This window comes from Atta cephalotes (assembly GCF_000143395.1).
Source record: "Atta cephalotes unplaced genomic scaffold scaffold00040, whole genome shotgun sequence".
NCBI classification, from domain to species: domain Eukaryota; kingdom Metazoa; phylum Arthropoda; class Insecta; order Hymenoptera; family Formicidae; genus Atta; species Atta cephalotes.
In genome coordinates, this window is record NW_012130104.1 from 504,791 (window position 1) to 524,636 (window position 19,846).

General features: G+C 32.4%; 1 protein-coding gene across 1 annotated transcript in view; it reads right to left on the reverse strand.

Moving 5' to 3' along the window:
• Positions 1 to 19,846, reverse strand: part of LOC105622139 (venom dipeptidyl peptidase 4) — a 250,397-nt gene that overhangs the window by 182,263 nt on the left and 48,288 nt on the right. The window contains exon 4 of the mRNA XM_012203573.1: positions 4,819 to 4,988. Within this exon, the coding sequence (XP_012058963.1) occupies positions 4,819 to 4,988 (170 nt within the window). The remainder of the gene's footprint in view (positions 1 to 4,818; positions 4,989 to 19,846) is intronic.

Genomic DNA, 19,846 nt, shown 5'->3' on the forward strand with positions numbered 1-19,846 from the left:
GTGTAGTAAATCGTGTAGAATTCATTTTTTCGATAAGTCTCTTAATTTCATCTGTAAAAATTTGAAACTGAAAAATGACTCTATTAGCCCCCCTGATCTCCCCTATCTATATTTTAATTTGGCACACTAAAAATAATTTTATTGGATTATCAAAATATTGTAGAACATTCAAACTAGTTACTAGAATGTTAAAACTTTTTGCAGCATTACTCGTCATGCTTGAGATATCTACGTAATTATTTAGTAACAAAATTATTTTCAGATTTGTTCTAAATTTTTAAGTACTTCACTAAAATCGATCGTTCGTAAATTATAAATACAATTATTATTACTAATATTATAACTAATTATTATTACTAATATTTTTACTTATATTTTTGTAGTAATAATTACAATATGCTGTTTATTTTTTACAATATCTTATATTGTAGGCATTTCTGATAAAATTAAGAATTTTATAAAAGGCATTAACGTAACAAGTATAGCATACAAAGATATTAATAAACTGAAGTTTATTACAAAACAGAATTCCAATATTCCATACTAATGTTGTATACGAGATAATTGTGATATGTCATACGTGGATCAGACGAGACCATGCTTTTTGATGACTTCGTCCATATAAGTTCTCCTATTCTCTCTCTTCCATGATACCAATATATTGTTTACTAGTCAGATGAATGGTATCATTCGATTAATTAATATATCAGTTTCATATTCTTTAACGAAACTCATGTACTTGAAAATTCAATTATATATCTATCATTGATTTAATTATCAATGTATTTGCTCTGCGCATCCAAGTAATTGTAAATTGTTATATGCGCTAGGTTAAGTATAATTTTTTAATTTACTTCATTATTGTACAGTGTATCAGGAAACACAATGATTTCGCAAAATTAAATGTGACGTTGAAAAGAATCCGAATTAAGGATTAAAACGTATGTCTAAAAGATTAAATAAAGAAACTATTTCATACCAAAATCCAGTGCATGACTGACAAAGGCATTAATTTATTGATTGATTCATCTCAAAGGAGCTTTGATTCAAAGTAAATTAATTTATACGAAAATATAATTTCTTTTATAATTATAAAATTTTACAAAATTATAATTATAATTAGAAATTATATTTTTAATAATTATAATTAGAAATTATAATTACTTTATTATATAATTATAGTGCCGAAAACTTTTTTCTCACAAGTCCGTATATACCAAAGATAACCTGAAATCTTAATTTTTACGGTAAATTTTTCAATCGAATAGAATGGAAGTTAAAATTTTTAGCTGTAAATTTTAGCGATTTATCTTCGGATATGAAGAATCACAGAATAAATTTTAGTTTTAAAGGGAATAATCGGGTATATTTACAAGAAACGTAATTTCCTTGCGAAATATGTGAAATTATTGTTTGTTTGCACAAAAATGTTTAATGAAATTGAAAACATAAATCTTCAATTCTTCGCCATGGCTATTCCTTCACTGATTACTTTAAGTGCATTTGAAAATCTTGTTCGTTTTAATACGAAAGTTTTAATGACAATCTTGTTTAATTCCAAGATGCAAAACGATGTAATTACTGTTCGCAGTGTTTATTTATTTGTTCGAGACTTTTTGATATTATACTAATATTAATTTACTGGCATATAAAGCTCTCTGCTTCATCAAAAAGTAACGCGATGCCTAGCTCGAGTCAGTTTTGTTTGCTCGTAGCTTAAGGATGATTCTTGATTACATTTTAACAAATTCTAGAAATTTCTCGCGCTTTCCGCAAGAACTTAACTTTCTACGAAACAGTAAGTGACGTTAATAACATAAAAATGTGAAAACATTATTGTTCGTTAAGCATTCTTAACAACAAAATGAACTTAACATAATCAAAGTTTCAAAATTATAAATTCTATAAAAATTTTAATTTAATAAATTTTATTATTTTCTTATGGAAATTATATTGTACAAATTTTGCATTTGTATTCTGTTTTACGCTTATAACATTTATAATTTTCATTGAACGATTGTGTTAATTGCATGCGAAATAGATATCTGTTTCAATCAATGATATTAAAACATTTTTGTAAACTGTAATTCCATAAACTAAGCAAATTTATTTTATTGTCCATTATGCACAAATTTAAAAAATTCATAACGATTTTAATAATAACAGAATTTGTAAAAATGATGCAAATTTCGCATAGATATCCCCGCATTTAATTCTTCTGTCGATAATAATAGCACTTTCCAAACGGCGAGTTTATGTTACGAGCTACTTTGTTTCAGCATAATATTTTCGAATCATAAAATAAAATTATTCGAATCGCTCAGTCATATTTGTATTTTATTATAATTTCAGGGAAATTTAAAATTTCACACAGATGTAAATATTTATAGAATAAACTCTTTTTCGTGATAATTATTATTTATATATATTTTCCTCTTTGGCTGAAATGAATATTAATAACAATTCCATTTGCGGCCATCACGAATAAAGCAAATCCAACAGAATTTACAATTAGATAAATAGAATGTATTGCATTTCTGTTAAAATGTCGCTTAAAGCACAAGCTTTGAAGCACAATAAAGTTGCGAAAGAAATTCAGATAAATGTACTCAGAAAAATGACAGAATGGCGGTTGCATATCAAGCAAAATGAATCACTTGGCTAATGAGACCATGACTTTAATTCAAAGTTGAAAATTTGATTTAAAGAGTCATCTTTAAAAGGACAGCGGCACTCAAAGTAGAACTGTACATCAAATTTAGAATTTAATTGCGCTCTTCGAGAGAGAAATCGATCCTCCACGAATTTTATTCGAGTGTACGCGTGGAACAGCGTAACCGAGAACATTTGTCATAACCGTATGGTATCCTTTTCGCCATTTGATCAATTGCAATTGTATATCGAATTGTATATTGCATAGTATATCGAAGAAATAATATGATTATAATCGTCTTTCGCAGATAATGCAGTTCTTCTGGCGAAAAATATTTAAATATTAAAAAAGAGAACGTATAAGCTTCTTTTTTTAAAGTTGCGACAGTATTTAAACTTATAAATGGAAATCTTTGCACGGTACATTTTATATCATTTCTGAGACTTATTTGTCTATTTAACCCTTTCTACATTCAAATAATTTTCCGTCTTACAAGTTGTTGTATGAAAATAAAGATGTTATTAAAAAAATTGAATCAATGATGAATATTTTTCTACGTTGCTTCATGACGGTATCAATCAAAATTCATAAAAAGATACTGAAAAATACAAAGGTGCTATACTCGCTCCTCTCACCTTTTCAGGACGTAACCTCGATTAGATAGCTTTTTATATCTCGGAGAGCATGGAACAGCGTGGAACGAAATTCGCGGTGAGACCAAGTGAGTAGGATATTTCTGAGAGACACTTTAACGCTCAGAATCGTTGCCTTTATGTTTTCCCCGCGAAAAATTTCATTTTCCGGATGCGCAAACATCTTTCAGAAAGATAATCAATAAAAATAGTGGATAGTAAAAACGTGTAAAATGTATTTCGCGTAAAGAAAGTACAGTGTCTCATGCCATGTTTAGCGCCGAGATATTACCGTGTCTCCCGATATCACGAAATTATATACGTACAGAATTTTATACGTAAAAAATATATGAAATTTATTATTTCTTTGTGCAGGTAGCAAAGAAATATCTATATATAATTATTAAATATTAAATTTTAAAATACTTGAAATTTAAATTAAATCTTGTATATCAAGCTAAAATTTAAAAAAATATTAGATGTACAACTTTGCTTCCGCCGTTTTTTTCCGAAATTCGAGGCTTTATTGTAAAAAACTGGTTATACATTTATGATTCAAAGTATTGTCCATCGCTGGCCACTACTTTCTCCCATCTTTCGGGTAGCGTACGAATCCCGCGTCGAAAAAACTGGTCATCTTTTGAGGCTATCCACGACCCAATTTTTTACTTCTTCATAAGACTGGAAGTGCTGGTCAGCCAGGCCGTGTGCCATTGATCGAAACAAGTGATAGTCAGAGGGAGTAACGTCTGGAGAATACGGAGGTAGGACTTCCCATTTCAACGTTTCCAAGTATGTCTTGACCACTTTCGCAACATGGGGTCGAGCACTATCATGCTGCAAAATCACTTTATCGTGTCTCTCGTTGTATTGCGGCCGTTTCTCTTTCAATGCTCGGCTCAAACGCATCAATTGCGTTCGATCGCCTGTGATTGTTTCAGTCGGTTTTAACAGTTCATAATACACTACGCCGAGCTGGTCCCACCAAATACAGAGCATGACCTTGAACGTCAAAATCACCGTTCTTGAAGCATTGAAATCACTCACGACACGTTCTTTCTTCAGTTCTTCACTAATAGCGGCCTCACCGTAAGTATTTGAGAGCATTCGATGAACCTTAGCCGCAGATTTCTTCATATTGAAGCAAAAAATTAAAACCTCCCGCAAATGACGAGAATTTGGTTCGTAAACTGACATTTTCAATCGAGAATAACTTTATGATGCAGACACAAATCGACTAATGTTTCTATGGGGTTATGTTGACAGATGCCCAAGTTTATTGTATGATGTCTATGATCTATTTATTTCGACCACTTACCGCTAAAGCCATCTATAGGAAAACGGTGGAAGCAAAGTTGTACACCTAATATAATTTTTCGATAAAAAATGATAATGTTAATAATAAGGATATACGTGTAGATCAGAAAGTCACATCAGAAGTCGATGAATTAAAAATATGACAATGTCCGAGATAATATTTATCGTATATTGTGAAAACAATGGAGCAGTAGGATAAGGTTCATATGTACTTACTTTAGGATAGTGGATCGGTATCGCCGACGTGTATTGGAAAGATAAGCTTCCAGGATATCCGTAAAATGGTATAGTCATAACAGGAGTGCTGGAGTCATCAAAATAACCGAAGATCAATTTAGTGCCACTCGGAGAAAACCAGAGCGCCTTGTTTGAACTGAACACTTCTTCTGTAAATAAAAATATAGATAAAATTAGTTAATATATTATTTAATCCATATATCATTATATACAGTGTGTCCCAAAAGTTAAGCAACGGTTAAATATCTCGTATGATATGCATTTCCTTGAAAAACGTTATATATAAAAGCTGTAAGGTTTTAAGTAATAGTTTAGAGGAGATTAAATAATAGTTTAGAGGAGACAACTACAACGGAGGTAAGTTGTAACAATGCATACAAGATGGGCCAAAAGTCTGGATACACCCAAATATCTCATAAATTGCATTTTAGAAATAAATGTTTCTTACAAAAATAAAATTTAAAAAACCCATTCAACGAGTAGTTATTTAATCTAGAATGGCGTTGTCAAGGTCAAGTCAAAATCAACATGAATTTTTTAAATGGAACTCCCTCTATTTTATTAAATATTCTTGTGGCTTATCTCAAGAGTTTTCCAAAATACTATAATTAGGTTCATTTTCATTAAGTACTTTTCGAGTTACCAGGTGTATAAGCTTAAATCCGCTGTTTGCTCATAGGTGGCTTTAGTGAGCATACAAAGCTACCCTGGGCACACAACACACTTTTTTTTATGTGTTTGACATCTGTCAACATTAACCAGTGCACATCATCAGCAATTTCATACAACAACATACATTTTTTCTTTCGTAATCATGTCTAGTTTTTTACTAAAAAGAAAGCATATGCGGGAAGTTTTGCTTTTCTGTTTCAATTTGAAGAAATCGGCTGCCAAATCGCATCGAATGCTTGTGGAGACCTATGGCAACAATGCTTTATCGGAAACAGCATGCATAGATTGGTTTCGCCGGTTCAATGACAATTTTAACCTGAGTGACAAGAAGCGCGAAAATCGGCCTAGAAAGATTGAGGACTGTCAATTACAGGCTCTTTTGGACGAGGACGATATCCAATCGCAAAAAATGCTTGCCGAGCAATTGGCAAGCATTTTTCTCAAGCAGCCATTTCCATGCGGCTACATGCCATAGGGAAGATTCAAAAGATCGGAAAATGGGTGCCGCATGAACTGAACGATAGGTAGATGGAGTGACGCCAAAACACATGCCAAATTCTGTTTGCCAGAAAAAAAGAAAGTCGTTTTTGCATCGGATTGTAACAGGCGATGAAAAGTGGATCTATTTTCAGAATCCTAAACGCAAGAAATCTTAAGTTGATCCCCTCAATCATCAACATTTTCCTCAAGATCATCGCTTCGGACGGAAGACAATGCTGTGCGTTTGGTGAGATCAGGAGGGTATCATGTACGAGCTGCTAAACCTGATGAAACTGTTAATGCTCACCGCTATCATCAACAACTGATCAAATTGCACCGTGCTCTGCATGAAAAAAGGCCGCATTATCGGAAAAGACATGACAAGCTGATTTTCCTCCACGACAACGCACCATCGCACACGTCAATGATCCAAAACTACTTGGAGACCCTCAACTGGGAAGCTACCCTATCCCGCTTACTCACCAGACCTGGCACCTTCTATCACCTGTTTTCGTCGATGAGCCACGCGCTGAGCGGCACTTCGATTCTTACGAAGAAGTCCGAAAATGGCTTGATGAGTGATTTGCCTCGAAAGATAAGGAATTTTTTTGGCGTGGTATACACAAATTGCCCGAAAGATGGGAAAAATGTATAGTTAGTGAGGGCAAATACTTTGAATAAATTTGTTTTTCCTAGAAAAAAAAATGTGTTTTCTGACTAAAAAACAGTGGATTTAAGCTTATCCTGGTGTGCTTGAAAGTTACAGTACTGGCATTAGTTATAGTACTACAAAGTTACAGTACTGCGCAAGATGTCCGACCGACGGCTAAAACCTCTGAATGTCGTTCAGGTCCTGAATAACATTCAAGATCACTGGAGATTGTTTCTTATTTTCATTTTTGCTGAAAATTCATTTTTATGAAACTTTACAACTTTTTAAGAAACATTTTTTTCTAAAATGCATCGTTTATGAGATATTTTGGTATATCCAGATTTTTGGCCTACCCTGTATATCTTTTAAGAGGTTAGTCCACTTTGGAGGCCTCAAAATCATATCTTACTTTGATTATTAAAGAGAGAAGTGATTATTAAAAAACTATACATAATATAAAAAATGTTTTTATATCTATTTGTTACTTGTACTTTGATATATAAAATGTATAAAAATTATAATTCTAAAAAACAAAATGGCGGCGCTACAGAACATTTTTTGGAAGCCTGCATGTGATGAATGCCTCCGCGACAGAACAAATCTAAAATATTCTATCAAAAATTAGAACTATTGTAAAAATTATAAAATTATTTTTTTTCTGCTAATTTTTAATCTGCTAAAGAAATTTAAATTTGCTAAAGAAATATCTGGCAGAATTAAAAAATATTTAAAAAAATGTGAAAATGATGCGTGAAAAATTTTCATATAAAAATTCGACATAAAAATATGGATAAAAAAAATATATAAGTTATCGCAAAAATCACAGGTATAAAATGAATTTAATTTCTACCGCTTGCTGCTAGAGGGCGCTGGCAAGTTTCGATGGTGAAGTCATTGTTTTTTGTAGTTTAGACATCGTTGAAAGTGATTCAATCCTTATAGGTTAGATTTCTCGACGCCAAAGAGATTTTCAATCGATTAAAAATAAACCGTGATGAACTATTTTTCCGACATGTGCTTCTTCACTAAACCTCAAGAAAATCGCAGCTGAAGCGCATCGCTTATTATTCAAAGTATATAGTGATGAAACTCCATCGGAAAAAACATGTAGTTTGATTTAAACACTTCCGCTTAATTTTGACGTGAGAGACAAAGAACCAAGACAGCCGAAAAAATTTGAAGATGTAGAGCTGCAAGAATAGCTCGATGAGAATCCAACTCAAAGTTTTAGAGTTGTCGAAAGTATTAAATGTTACTCCAAAAGCCGTCTTAAAACGCTTGTACGTCATGGGAAAGATTCATAAGAAAAGGATATGGCTACCATATGAGTTGTCATTTTGAATTGTTTGTCTATCGCAATTTCTTTGCTTGCCAAGCAAAGAAAAAAGACTTTTTTTTGTAGCTCATTGTGACTGACGAAAAATGGATTTATTTTGATAATCCCAAGCGGAAAAAATGGGTAAACTCCGACCAACCATCCGTTTCAACACCGAAGAGGAATATTCACAGGCATATGAACGGGCCTTGTTTTTCATTTGGTGGGACTAGGAGGATGCTGTATTATGAACTCTTTCATCCAAAAATGAAATCGTTACAACTGATCGTTACAAACAACAATTATGCCGATTAAATGACGAGTTGATGCAAAAAAGATCATCCGTGGCTAACAATCGACGCAAAATCATTTATTGCATGATAACGTTCGACCGCATGTTGTGAAAAGCATGAAGTAAACATTTTTACAACTTGAATGGAAAATCCTCCAGCGTACTTTCCAGACTTAGCACCGTCGGATTACCATCTCTTCGGTGGAACACGCACTTACGGACACATACTTCTCCAGTTACGAAATCCAAAAATGGATGAATGGATTGTCTAGAAAGACACCGCATTCTACCTTCGTGGAATTGCCTTGTTGCAAGAAGAGATGGGAAAAAGTAATAGAAAATGGAGAAAATTACTTTGATTAAGGCATTCATTCATCTTCCTTTCAAAATAAATCAATTTTGAAAAAAAACGCCAGGAATTAAGTTCACCATTTCTTTAAATAATTCAATTGATAATAACTGAGCCAAATTTCAAAGCATTTGAATTAATTTTCTGATGTCCATCGAAAACACCATTCTGAGAAAAACGCAATTAAAATTTCAATAACAATCCCTTTTCGTCGTATTTTAAACTTGGACACATTGATTTCTAAATTGGTATAATTTATATTAAAATTGTCAACGTCATCTACAGTACAGACTATGTAATGTCAAATGACGCAACTATTCATAAATGGGAACAGTTTAACGGCAGCATCGAGACATCGATTACTGCATCACTCCATATAATCAACTATATCTTCATGGGAATTTCACTTTCGGATAAAAAATTTTATATTTTTAAAACTAAACTATCAATTTAAGCAAAAAGAAAATTTTCAATTTTTTAAAAGTTTCTATAGGATTGTCACAAGTCAGAGAAATCAGAGAAGTCATGAAAAAGTCAGAGATTTAGTAAAATTTTCTGGAAAAAATAAAATGGCTGTAAAAAAGTTTAAAATTTAAATGATTTAAAATCTTAATTTTTATGTAAAAAGTTAAATTTTAAAGTTGTCTGTTCTTTTGTTTATATCTAAGGAAGTTCTCTGTCAGTTCTCTCACAGTTTACTCACTTATGAACAAGTGAGTAAAATAAATGTTAATTTCATATTTTTGTGACTTTTCTTTCAAATAATCATTATAATAGCAGATTGAGATTTTAATAAAGATTTTAATAAGGATAGTTTTGATAAAAAAGAAACTATATTCATTGATTTATGTTCCTTATATTCTAAATACAACAGCAAAGAGAAAAAGAAGAAGAGGAAAAGTATCATGTTCATACATAAAAGAAAAAGACAAAAAAAAATGATTTAACAATTAAATGCAGTGTCAACAACATTAATAGTAATTTACACTGTTATGTTAAATTGCTCTATCAAGAAAATATTTAACAATTTTAACAATTTTCAAATCAAAATGAAAATACAAAAAAAATTTCAAAATATGTATTATTGAAAGTTAGGGAAAATCAGAAAATTTTGGGACGAAAAATTTGTAGCAATCCTGTTTCAGGGTTGACTAACTCCTTAAATGATAAGAGATAAGATAATCATGCAAAGAACAAAAATAATCGATATCGAGGCTTGCATGTGCTTCAAGTCATCAATCATACGCCGCATGTAGAAAAAATTATATATACTGCTCAGACAAGCCATATAGGTGAAAATTTACGATTTTATATTTTTTTGCTTTAAACTTTCAAATAAAATGTTTTTTATCGTATTTTTATTATATTCTAAAATTTTCTCAAGCTAGCATGTCTTTTTATGATATTTTTAAGTTCAAATACATTCATGTATAAATTTTAACAACATCAATTTTGACAACATCAGGTTTGGAGTTAAAAATATCGTTGCTAGAATACATTGTAACATTACAATTAACGGTAAATGTAAGAAGAGTCCGCTTGCCTAAAATTTTGATAAATATATTCTAAATTGATGCATTTTCGCGTAAAAATAAAGATTTGACAAGAAAAGTGTCGCTCTGTTTCATAAACTGAAATATTTAAGTTGATAAGTAGGTTAGAAAATTTATCACAGTCACGAAACGAACACACGCTGAGGTCACATTTTCATGCTGTATGATCATGTGCGAATGTGTTGTAAGTATTCTTATTGTAATAGAGATATTCATTATTTTATAAACACAATTCATTGCTTTAAAAACAAATTGTCTGTTCTGAAACTCAAATTTACTGCTTTAAAACAAATTCTCTGCTCTAAAACATAAATTCATTGCTGTTGAATAGCAAATTTACTGTTTTAAAAACAAAAATAAGAAATAAATTCTGTTTCAGAAGAGATAATTCATTTTTAAAACACTGAATTTGTTTGTGTTTTAGAATAAATGATTTTAAAGCAGTAAAATTCTGTTTTAGAATATGTTTCTTAAAACATGTTATACTTTTCTTAGCTCTGTTTCATTTTGCTCCAAATCGGAGCAAGATATATTAACTCAGATTTTTATATTTTACCCATAAACAGTTTAAAATTCTTCATCTTTTTGCAAATATTAGGTATACAACTTTGCTTCCGCCGTTTTTCTATAGATGGCTTTAGCGGTAAGTGGTGGTCGAAATAAATAGATCATAGACGTCATACAATAAACTTGGGCATCTGTCAACATAACCCCATAAAAACATTAGTCGATTTGTGTCTGCATCATAAAGTTATTCTCGATTGAAAATATCAGTTTACGAGCCAAATTTTCGTCATTTGCGGGTGGTTTTAATTTTTTGCTTCAATATGAAGAAATCTGCGGCTGAGGCTCATCGAATGCTCTCAAATACTTATGGTGAGGCCGCTATTAGTGAACGTGTCGTGAGTGGTTTCAACGCTTCAACGGTGACTTTGACGTCCAAGGTCATGCTCTGGTATTTGGTGGGATCAGCTCGGCGTAGTGTATTATTAACTGATATTAAAACTATTAAAACCGACTGAAACAATCACAGGCGATCGGTATCGAACGCAATTGATGCGTTTGAGCCGAGCATTGAAAGACAAACGGCCGCAATACAACGAGAGACACGATAAAGTGATTTTGCAGCATGACAATGCTCGACCCCATGTTGCGAAAGTGATCAAGACATACTTGGAAACGTTGAAATGGGAAGTCCTATCCCACCCGCCGTATTCTCCAGACGTTATTCTCCCTCTGACTATCACTTGTTTCGATCAATGGCACACGGCCTGGCTGACCAGCACTTCCGGTCTTATGAAGAAGTAAAAAATTGGATCAATTCGTGGATAGCCTCAAAAGATGATCAGTTTTTTCGACGCGGGATTCGTACGCTACCCGAAAGATGGGAGAAAGTAGTGGCCAGCGATGGACAATACTTTGAATCATAAATGTATAACCAGTTTTTTACAATAAAGCCTCGAATTTCGGAAAAAAAACGGCGGAAGCAAAGTTGTACATCTAATATTTGAAAGAATATTTTATGGCGTTAAGTATGGAACATAACGTCGCTTAAATGTCCGCCGCGGCTTCGCTTGGTGACACGTATTCGGGCGGTCCAATTATCAATGACTTTCTCGCATAAATCTGGCTGAATTTGCTGGATGGCGTTTATTATGTTGACTTTGAGAGCATCAATTGTTTGCGGTTTATTCGTATAGACCTGCGATTTAAGATAGTCCCAAAGGAAGAAGTCTAAAGGCGTTAAATCGCACGATCTCGGTGGCTAGTTCACGTCGCCGCCGCGTGAGATAACCATGCCCTCAAATCGCTCGTGCAGAATGTCCATCGTGGCATGTGGTGTGTGGCACGTAGTTCCATCCTGTTGGAACCACATGTTATTGGTATCCATATCATCCATTTTAAGCCACAAGAAATTGCTTATCATCGATCTGTAGCGCTCGTCATTGACGGTTTTGGCAACGCCCGTTTTGCAAGAAGTACGGACCGATGATTCCGTCAGATATGGACCAAAATCCGTACCAAACAGTGATTTTCTCGGAGTGCATTTGGAGCTGGTGTATCTCGCGTGGATCGGTCTCGTTGGTATCGTCTCAAATTCGACAGCGTCCCTATTGAAAAACCCTAGGGTAAATAAATTAAGGTCTTTCAATAGGGACACTCGAAATTTGTTAGATCATAGTAGCCATGATGTTAAAGTGACATCTGATTGTCAAATTTGTTGTGATTTGTTTAGTAGTCTATGGCAAATCATAGTGTTGAGCAACGTGTGCATATCATAAAATTTTATTACCAAAATCAGTGCTCCGTTCGAGAAATGTTCCGCGCATTACGTGATTTCTATCCTTGCCACAACCGTCCTGCTGAGTCGACTATTCGACGTTTAGTGGCCAAATTCGAGTCAACCGGTTCGATAAATAATCAATCAACACCAGTACGTCGCCGAAACGCAAGATCTGCTGAAAAACATTGCTGCTGTGAGAGTATACGGGAAAACCCGAGGTAGTCAATTTCTCATCGTTCAAGAACTTGGCCTTTCTGCGACTTCAACTTGGCGAATTTTGTATCGGGACTTGGGTCTGCACCCCTATAAAATTCAACTAACCCAGGAACTTAAGGTAAACGACCATAGACAACGCTGTGTGTTCGCTGATTGGAACAGTTGGAAGTTAACCCAAATTTCGCCAAACAAATCATCTTTAGCGATGAGGCTCATTTTTGGATGAATGGATATGTAAACAAGCAAAATTGTCGAATTTGGGACGATACCAACGAGACCGATCGCGAGATACACCAGCTCCAAATGCATCCCGAGAAAGTCACTGTTTGGTGCAGATTTTGGTCTGAAGGAATCATCGATCCGTACTTCTTCCAAAACGAAGCGGGCGTTGCCCACTAACCGTCAACGGCGAGCGCTACAGATCGATGATAAGCAACTTCTTGTGGCCTAAAATGGATGATACGGATACCGATAACATGTAGTTCCAACAGGATGGTGCTACGTGCCACACACCGCATGCCACGATGGACATTCTGCACGAGTGATTTGAGAGCATGGTTATCTCGCGCGGCGACGACATGAACTGGCCACCGAGATCGTGCGATTTAACGCCTTTAGACTTCTTCCTTTGAGGCTATCTTAAATCGCAAGTCTATACGAATAAACCACAAACAATTGATGTTCTCAAAGTCAACATAACAAACGCCATCCAGCAAATTCAGTCAGATTTATGCGAGAAAGTCATCGAAAGTTGAACTGCCTGAATACGTGTCACCAAGCGAAGCCGCGACGGACATTTGAGCGACGTTATATTCCATACTTAATGCCATAAAATATTCTTTCAAAAAAAAAAATTGAGTGGATATCTCACACACAACTTATTTTATTTACATTTAAAAATCGAGCGTCCTTATTGAAAGACTTTGGTAAATAAAATGTAAATGAAAGAGGAAGATACTTCTGTCTGATATTAGCACTCTTGTTCCATTTGCTGCATCATCGCTCATAAATACCCTATCAAGAATTTATGCGTTTGTTAACTTTAACAGTGAAGCACATATGGAGTGCATGAATTACAATGCGATATAAAACTATGTAATGATGAAAACTATGTACTAATAAAAAATAAAAATAATAGCAATATCAGGCTGTTCCTCATCATAATGAAGTGAACTGCAAGGCTCACGAAACGTTGGCATTCCAAGAATAGATCTGGACACGAAAGAAACCCGCGAAACGCATTATCTTTATAATAATAGCAACTATACGCGCGCGAAGGACTTATTATGGACATGCGACCCAATTTGGAGTCATCTCCTTTCTTTTATAAATTGCTCGCTCGATTTTATAAAATTTGGCCTGTAAAATAATTTTACAATTCTTTATTCGGTAAATATGCCGATTAGGAGAAGCAGCTTCTTGACCTTAATACATTTTGTTAAGATCATGATTCTCAGTGAACCAGCTATCGCTCGTTATTTGTTAAAAAGTTATTAACAAGTTATTTAAAAGTTATTAAAAAAAATTCATCAATAAAACCTAACTTTTGGACACAACTGTGCTCTGATGGAACGAATTCTCTGCTATGCATAATGCAAAATATTTTTTCTTATATAATTCTGGCAGCAGGAAGATGCGGTGAGAATCGTTTCGCGTGAAAAGTTACAAAATATACTTTAAAGCAGAAAATTTTTGTTTTATGTAGTAGAAAAGAGACATCATTTTTCAAACTTCTTTTGTTTAATAATTTTTTAATGAATGACGAGCGACGACCAAAACCTGGTAGAGATTATTTAGGGTCATGATTTTGACAATATATGTCAAGATCAAGATCATCGGAGCTGTTTCTTCTATCTTAATATTGGCCCATTATTTTAATCTGAAATTTTAAATAAAAAAGTTTTAAATGATAGATTTAGTATTGCGGACAAAATTGAAAAAAATAATTTATTTATCATAAAACTCAGTTTTAGGAACTTTTTAATTGCAAAATTTTACAATTTCGCTTCATTTAAAATTCATCGATTTACACAAACAGTTAGTACTGATTTTCAAATCAAACTGATTTTAATTGATTTTAACTCGGACTCTTATTATAAACCATACATAATACTAGATCCTTTTTCAAGGAGGTTACTACCCTTTTGAATTTCAATGTTTTCAGGATACACTCAGCAATGCTAAAAACTTTCTAAGACCAAGTTTCACGAATAATCAGATTATTTTTTGAAAATTGAATTTCAGAATTTTGAGATCGGAATCGAATTCAACGAAAATCCTTACAAGATCATCCATAAGTTTTATTTTGTCAGAAAGCTCCGGTTCCCACTTAATTACTATTTCCACATATTATTTATATGTATTTATAATTTCCAGTATCTTGTCACCATTAGAATTTTACTATTTTCAAAAAACCATTACGATTGAAATTATTATAAGTCTCGTTATAAATTTGTTTATAATGCTTTAAAATAAAATCTTTTATCTCCTTTTATCAAGCTTTCTGCCAATAGATTTCCAGAGCTGTTACTGTTACTTTAATATTAATTTTACGATAAGTACTCGATTAAAGAGCTCACAACGCGTCAAAGCACAATTCCTCGCAATGAAAAAGCGAGAAGTAATCTAGATTTCTCTCTTCGTAAACTTCACAAGGAAAAAAAGTTTAGCATGAAACTATCCGGCGCATTGTGTAATTATGAAGCATCCACGACCAGGACTTCCAGGACCAGGACTGTACTTCCGTTCCTCTATTATTGCGGAATAAATAAAGTGTAACCTGAGCAGTAGACTCGATTAAATTTCTGTATTTCAGTAATTACGCGTTTACCTCTCGCGATTATTCTTGTAAAATGAAAGAAGTTTTTAATACATATATAAAAGTAGAACTGCAAATTGACTTCAATATTTTTGTGTTGCTTTCATTAATGTAATATCGGGAGACCTAGGTTATTTTTTTAATTTACGAGTTCAATTTTTTATTTACCAATCTACCTAACTTTTGTCTTCTTTATAGATAATAAACAAATCTGTTTCAGTTTGCACGCTATTCAAAAAACGGAATTTACTTAATCTGAATTTGTATTAAATCATATTGGCAATCCATTCTAAGATAAGAAAAGAAAAGACAGCGAGGAATTATTTTCATAATTAAAAAAATTGTAATTAAACTTGTATTTTATGCAGTTTTATTTCCCAATAACACGGATAACAAAACAGTTGTCATTTTCAATTCAATAAACATCGAAAAATTTTATCCGTTAACTTCCAATAAACAAAATGCAAATACACGGAAAGAATCTCCTCTCGCCAATACAGTCTTTTTTCCGCGCATCGCAAAAAAAAAGGATTCTCGATAAAGAGAGACCACGTCGTCGACGCGACGCGACGGTTTTCAGGAAAATCGTTGATGTAATGAACGTTGAGTTCTCATAGAGCCTATAGGAACATCGGAAAAGAACTGGACGAGCTGCGAAGGAACCGAGCGGAAACTCTTTATTTCATTTCCTTTCGAAAGAGGAGTCGGCTCGCGAACGCAATAGAACGTAAATATCCAGTTTTCAAGTCGCGAGAAGCAGAGCGTTATTATGAGAGTAAAAAAGAATGAACAGGCAAGGAAAAAAGATGGAATTAAACCTAAATTAACACTACGCGCATCTTCTTGAAATGACGATTTAAAAGGTAAAAGAAATTATTGCGAGATATTTATATTACAGAAAGTTTGAAGTAAACTGAAGACAAAATTTCATTAAAAGTATGAAGAGAATCATGAAAAAAAAGTAGTTATGACACAGAAAGAATAGTTTTATTAAAGTTTTATTAAATTGTTTAAAAATATACATATTAGAAAATAATTTTGTTCAATTATCAAAATAATTATATACAACATTCAAGCTCATTGTTAGGCAAAATAATAAAAATTTTTTGCAACATTGTTTATTGTTATATATATATATTGTTTAAATTTTCCATATAATTATTTTGATTACCCAACAAAATTATTTTCAGATCTATTATTAGAAGATGATTTAATTTTGAGAGTTTTTTAATTCAAAAACTGATTTAAACAAAATAATGGAATATCTTAATCAAAATCTTTTCCTTTGTTAAACTTTTTCTCATCTTTCTAGCAAAAGATGGATTCCGCGCGATGATAAAGTGAGATGATGATTAATAAATTACAATAAGAAATAAAATAATGAACTCCTTCTATTAATATAATAAATCGTGATAAAAGAGACAATAGGAGTCGTTGCAAGAAGTAATTCAGTGTCAAATATTAAAATTAATTATCTTATATACAATGTGACAATAATTTATTTAACTTGAACATTTCGGTTCGTGACTTGAGCTATCCTCAGCAAAATTGTATTAAAGTTAAGTTAAAACATTGTGTGTATAATTTACCGTCTATGATGAGGTGAGAGTCTTCGTTGATAAATCTGTTGACCATTACAATTCATAAGCTGATGATTGGTAACCGAAAGCCTCTGTCTATATTTTTATTGAACTGTCATTATTAAAAATCAAAAGACAATCCAAATTAACTCGCCTCAACCAATAAAACCACAAACATTATATGATTATAAAGATTGTTTGATTAATCCCGTCAATTTGAATATGAAATGATGTACATTATAAGTCAAAAATCATTAACAGAATAAAACAATATGAAACAGAATGAAACAGTAACTGACGCAATGACATTGCGGTCAATGTGATAAAAAACAAGAAATAAACATATTACAATTTATTAAGAATTTCTATGTAACTCTTGTTTAAATCATCCATTTTTACATTAAGCTTATTTGATTGGTTGTTTATATGTATTATTTCAGCGAATAAACGTTTATTGTAATGCTTCTCGACATCAGAACTTTCACATTTTCCATCAAATTCATGATCGCAATGCATCCTATGATTTATAATAACTGATTGAATCATAGTATTTCTATATGATTACGATGTTCTAAAAGTCTAGTTTTTAGTTTTCTGTTTGGCCCACATATGCATCGCAATCACTATAATTGATTCTGTAGACTACATTTCTTTTTTGTAAATTCAGTAATGGTTCTTTATGTACTTTAATAAAACTACTGAGTTTATTTATACTATAAAACGATATACCGTGTCAAATGAAAATATTTTTAAATTTTTGTAAATATCATCAATATATGGCACAGTAAACCATTTTTTATTTTTGTCTTTCTGTTTATATTGGATCCATTATCATTATTACTCTTATAGATTAATTTTTTAATCCTCTCATTAATTGTTTTAAAAATATAATCAAATGGATAGTCATTTTGTAATAAAACATTAATAATGAACTCAATGTTTTCCTGTAAAAATCCAGATGCGAAAGAAGAAATGCCTTATCAATCAAATTCGATATTATTCTTTTGAGAAATCAGGTACTGAGACCAATAATTTATCTATCTGCTCGAAAAACTAGGTTTTTGATATCAATCACAAACCTGATCATAAAATTATACACGACACAATGTTTTAACATCATTTTGCTGAAGATGGCCCAAATCATGAGCCAAATGTTCAAGTTATGTAATTATTGTCACATTGTATATAAGATAATTAATTTTAATATTTGACACTGCGCAATTATTTTTTGCGATTGCCTCTTTTATTACGGTTTATTATTATGATTTATTATTATGATAAAAAGATTCTTCTTTGGATTGATCCAATTTTCAACAAATTTTCGAAATTATGAAAGTGTGTATCCTCTAGAGTATATTGTATCGATCGGAACAAGTAAAAATCAGAGCAATATCTGGAGAATACGCGGCGGTAAGACTTCCCATTGCAGCTCTAATAGCATTTGCTTCACTGATAATGTAACATGGGATCGAGCATTGTTATGAAGAAGGATTACTTTGCGTCGTTTATTCACAATTGGAAAATTTTTGGTCTAATGTTTGCTTCATTTGTTGTCAATAATGATCAACAGTTTCTTTCGAATTTAACAGTTCATAATACACAATACCTTGATCCCAAATACACAGCAATACTTTTGAATCGTGAATATTGTACCTTGAAATGAACGTTGGTTGACTGGTTGACCTGGATTAACCCATAATTTTTTTTATTTGGGATTATCAAAATAAATCCATTTTTCATCCATAGTAACAATTCGATATAAAAAAATTCTTCTTTCTTTTGTCTGGCAATCAACGAAATGCAAACGTTCAATTGAAATGGCATTTTTTTATAACTGATGTGGAACCCATTTTTCTTCTTTGTGAATCTTTCCCATATCATACAAATATTTAATAACTGTTGTACGCTTAACATTTAATTCTCTGACAAATTCTGAAGTGAATTATTGTGCTGGATTTTTGTCCAATAAATGTCTTGCAAATTTATATTTTCCAGCTTTTTTGGTTATCTCGAGGAATCTTTGTCATTAACATTGAAATCATCACTTTTGATTCATCTGAATCAATATTCACATGTTTTAATCCTAGTATGGCATTGTTATTTTTGGTCATCTTCACGATAACATCAGAGTTTGTGAAACTTTGCAACTTTTGTCACGCTATATCTCTGGACTAAATACATATTTTTTAATTCAAATGTGTGAAATGTATACTTCGAAGTCAGACAAAAACAGATAAATAAATAATATTTTATTTTCAATTAATTGCTTTAAAGAAATTTTATTGGAAAAATTCGCAAAAAATAACTACTTTGGATAAAAAATTCTTAAATTTTTTTATTTAATGTTCAAACAAAAATCCGCAAGATTTTTTTTAGTTGACTCTTTGGACTAACAAAAAAAATAGTACGATACTCGTTCAAGAAAGTATAATTATTTAAAACTATTGGGTTGTCCGGAAAGTTCGTGCCGATTTTGAAGGAAAATTGAAATGCAGAAGATTTAAATTTTAGTATACATTTATTAAATTATATAGGTGCCATTCTGTTCTACAACCTTTCTCCATCTTTCAGGTAACTTTCCGTCCTTTCAGAATCTCTCAGGTTTTTCAGCGAAAAACTTTTCTAAGTGATTTTTTACCTCGACCAAAGAATTGAAGCTTTTTCCATTAAGGGAATTTTGTAATGATCGAAATAAGTGGAAATCAGAGGGCGCGAGGTCTGGTGAATATGATGGATGGGGTAGAACATCCCAACCGAGCTCCAATAACTTTTGTCGAGTTATCAAAAACACATGAG